The 3,612-nt window shown below is 40.9% G+C and overlaps 1 protein-coding gene across 1 annotated transcript; it reads right to left on the bottom strand.

The window, feature by feature from the left end:
• Positions 1-838: 838 nt before the first annotated feature.
• LOC139262627 (ferritin heavy chain, oocyte isoform-like) lies at positions 839-3,399 on the bottom strand. Its single transcript, XM_070877778.1, has 4 exons — positions 3,298-3,399; positions 1,810-1,956; positions 1,301-1,426; positions 839-994 (listed from the first exon to the last, which is right to left on the bottom strand). Exons 1-4 carry the CDS (start codon positions 3,397-3,399, stop codon positions 839-841), a joined length of 531 nt encoding a protein of 176 aa, XP_070733879.1.
• Between the last annotated feature and the right edge of the window lie 213 nt (positions 3,400-3,612).

Here is a 3,612-nt window from a genome sequence, read left to right as displayed (position 1 = left end):
TTTAAATTGTGTTAATTAAAATACATCTAAAAATAAGTACTAGTATCTATACTGGTGATCATGAAACCCAGCTCAGTAATCTTTAAGGAAATCTGCCAATTTACCCCAGCAGGCCTATATGTGACTCCAGACCCATAGCCTGGTAGTGGATTCTTAACTGCCTGATGAAATGGCCTAGCAAGCCATTCAGTTGCACCAGATGACACACCAAGGGCAATTGGAGATAGGCAATAAGTGCTGACATTACTGCAATTACTTGTTCTTTGCCCACATATTTTAACAGAAAGTCTATAGCAGCAGTGGTACATTTAGTTTACTGAGCTACCCACTGTAATAACTGAATACAAAACACAAATGAATTTAAAGGGGAAAGCTCAAAAGGAATAGAAAGATATGCTAATAGGGCCAGAACAAACACCAGCATGGACCAGTTGGGCCAAATGGTATTTTTCTGTGCAATTCTGAAAACATGGGCACCTGTAAAGTTTGACTGAAAGCCAAAGACATTGTTGGAAATACCAAGCTGTCAAACAGCACACAAGCCAAGGCCGACTCGTGGCTCATTAATGTATGAAGTTTCATACTAAATCCTTATTCAATTCTTTGATGCAAACCGAATTATGTAAATTGAAACATAAGCAATTACTCAAACATACAAGGAGACAAAACCTAGTCCAATGTTGAATAGTTTATTTACTGTTATGTTACAATTCACGTCAGGAGCCCAGGTCTCACAGCTCTTTGTACAAAGTCAGAAGCCATCATTCCCTACAGGACAGGGATCCCAATTTATATACATACAAGTACTAAACACAATAAGCTTGAACCATCATTCAGTTTAGTCACTCTCCCCCAGGGAGTGCTTGTCAAACAGGTAAGCTCCCAGGCCATTCTCAGGGGCTCCCAGTCTCTTCAGGTTGGTGATGTGATCTCCAAACTTCTTGATCATCTTCACTTGTTCATCCAAGTAATGAGTCTCCAGGAAGTCACACAACTGAAGGAGGAAACAAGTTATGACCATCATCAGAGCATCCCCTGGAGTTGAGATTTTAATCCTCTTGACTGGAGGATATTCAAGTGGTGCAATTAAGATTGATGGAATTACTGCCTCATTAGATTAAACTTACTGCACAATAGGTGCTCAGATCACTGGGATACATTTAATGAGTCACTGTCCACAGTAGGCCAACTTTCCCCTGCACCTCCCTCCAAAAAAAGCTATTATGCATGGAGATCTTTTAATTAGGCTCAAGGACAACAATTTTTCAACTTAAGCCCACATCATTAAAAAAAAACTTACATGAGGGTCTGTCCTCCCAGTGGAGTGTTTGTGCAGATCCAGCAGACTCTGGTTCACATTCTTCTCCATCTGCAGAGCTCTCTGCATTGCCTCCAGACCATTGCTCCACTCATCCTGCTCTGGTTTCTAGAAAGAAAGAACATTTTAACAGTTCACTTACACTGAATTAAGAAAACATGCAAAAAGTATAGAACAAAATTAGGGGTGCAATCAAAAGTCTACATTACCGTGAACCAATGTGATGGCCTAGACCATCATAACTACTGGAGTTATATTGAGAAGGAATTTAAAGGGAACATTTAAAGGGGGAAGCTAGGCAAGTGCATGGGGAGAAAGGAATAGAACAATACACTGAGGGGTTAAGATGAAGCAAGGTGGGAGGAGGCTCGTTGGAGTATAAACACCGGCAAAGACCAGCTTAACAAATGGCTTGTTTATGCTGCATATTGTTTGGTTCCAATCAGTTCAAGGGGACTGAGATAGAAGACCTCAAGTTTATTAAATCCAACCTTGATGTCCGCCAAGATGATCCGTCCTCCACGCCGATTCTGGAATTCCATCAGTTTCTCAGCATGCTCACGTTCCTCATGGGACTGCTTCTTGAAGAACGCCGCAAAGTGACGCAGGGCAACATCATCCCGGTCAAAGTAGAAGGACTGTGGAGAGATCAGAAGAGGAGTAGTTGGATATTGCATGGCAGACCCATTATCCTGGGCCTTGTAATGGAAACTATCTAATAATGAACCTGGTACAGACAGTGGATAATTTTACAACAAACAATCTGGAAACTTAGGTGATTTGCAAAAGAACCAGTGGAATTCCTACTATTTTTTTTTTTAAATAGATGCATGCAGGGCACGAAACGGTGGTAGAAGCAGATTAAATGGCAACATTCAAAAGGAAATTGGATAAATACTGGACAGGGCTATGGGAACACGCAGGGAATGGACGAGTTGTATCGCTCCACCCAACATTTAGCGAGACACAGTGGATTGAATGGTCTCCTGTGCTGTATCATTCCATAATCACCAATTCAGCTTTGATTGAACATGCTCAAAACTGGAACCTTCATTTTGGCACCCAATATTCATTGTAGCTCTGGAAATTAGTGAAGGAACCTTTTATCACCAGAATCACAATCATTGTTTATTAACCCAGATATATTTTCTGCAGGCTAGTTCAGGGGAACTATAAAACTCTAAGCAGACCCCTTAAAGTAGGAGTAGATGTGGTCACAGTGCATAATTCACAGTACAAAAAGGAGAAAAACATGCCCAGTTTTACTGGCTACATTCATCCCAAGGAAACAAATCTAGCACAAGCAACATTAATTTGGCACCTTCAACACTAGACAAGGCATTTCAGACGAAAACCAGATACCAAGGAACAGAAGTTATCAGATCCCCTCAGAATTTGAGGCACTTCATGATTGCCTTCCTCCCCTGTGACAGAGGTGTTGAGTTCCACTGAGTAGTGACACGATTGCTTAAGACTTTAAAACCAATAAAGCAAAAGAGTTTGAGAAAAGACAGAAGGGTACAAACTGGTCCTTAAAATTACAGGAGAAAAATACTAGGAAAAATGAGTAGGCCATTCAGCCCCTCAATCCTGCTCCACATTCAATTTCATTATAGCTCATCTGTAGTTTAATTCCATTTACCCTTATCCAACAAAAATCTCAGCCTTAGCCCATGAAAGTCTATGGAGTGATTTAGAATGGAGGACACATTCAGAAATCACAGCTCACAAGAGCCCAGAAAATTGAGTCGCCACGATTCAAGATACTCAATATAGTTTAGCTACTGCAAGAAACAGAGATAAGTGGATTAAGGAATATATATGAAAATGAATTGCATTACATTATAGCAAAAAAGAACCCAGCTGGGCATAGTTTAGTGGGTGGGGGGGGGGGGGGGCGGGGTGAGGAATACAGCATAGAATTGTCAATTCTCATTACATAGTCTCCATTGTGAAGTGGTCAAATATACAAAACTTACCATAGAGAGATAAACATAGGAGGAATAGAGCTCCATGTTGATCTGCTTGTTGACAGCACCCTCACAGTCCTGGTGGTAGTTCTGACACACTTGAGCAGCCATCTTATTTTTTTTTATATTGAAGTCTAAACTTTGATGAAGTACCAAACTGAAATTTAACTAACCTCAAACTCCTGTATTTGTACTGCTGGATAATAGAGGGTGCGGCAGCCTAGATAATTGTCCAATCAGATATTGCAGCCTCTCAGAGCACCAATCACATAAAGGGAGGAGGGGAAATGGACTCCCAGAGCCAGTCAGATCTTTGAAGAATGA

This window comes from Pristiophorus japonicus, chromosome 4 (genome assembly GCF_044704955.1).
Source record: "Pristiophorus japonicus isolate sPriJap1 chromosome 4, sPriJap1.hap1, whole genome shotgun sequence".
NCBI lineage: Eukaryota > Metazoa > Chordata > Chondrichthyes > Pristiophoridae > Pristiophorus > Pristiophorus japonicus.
This window is presented reverse-complemented; position numbering and strand designations above follow the sequence as displayed.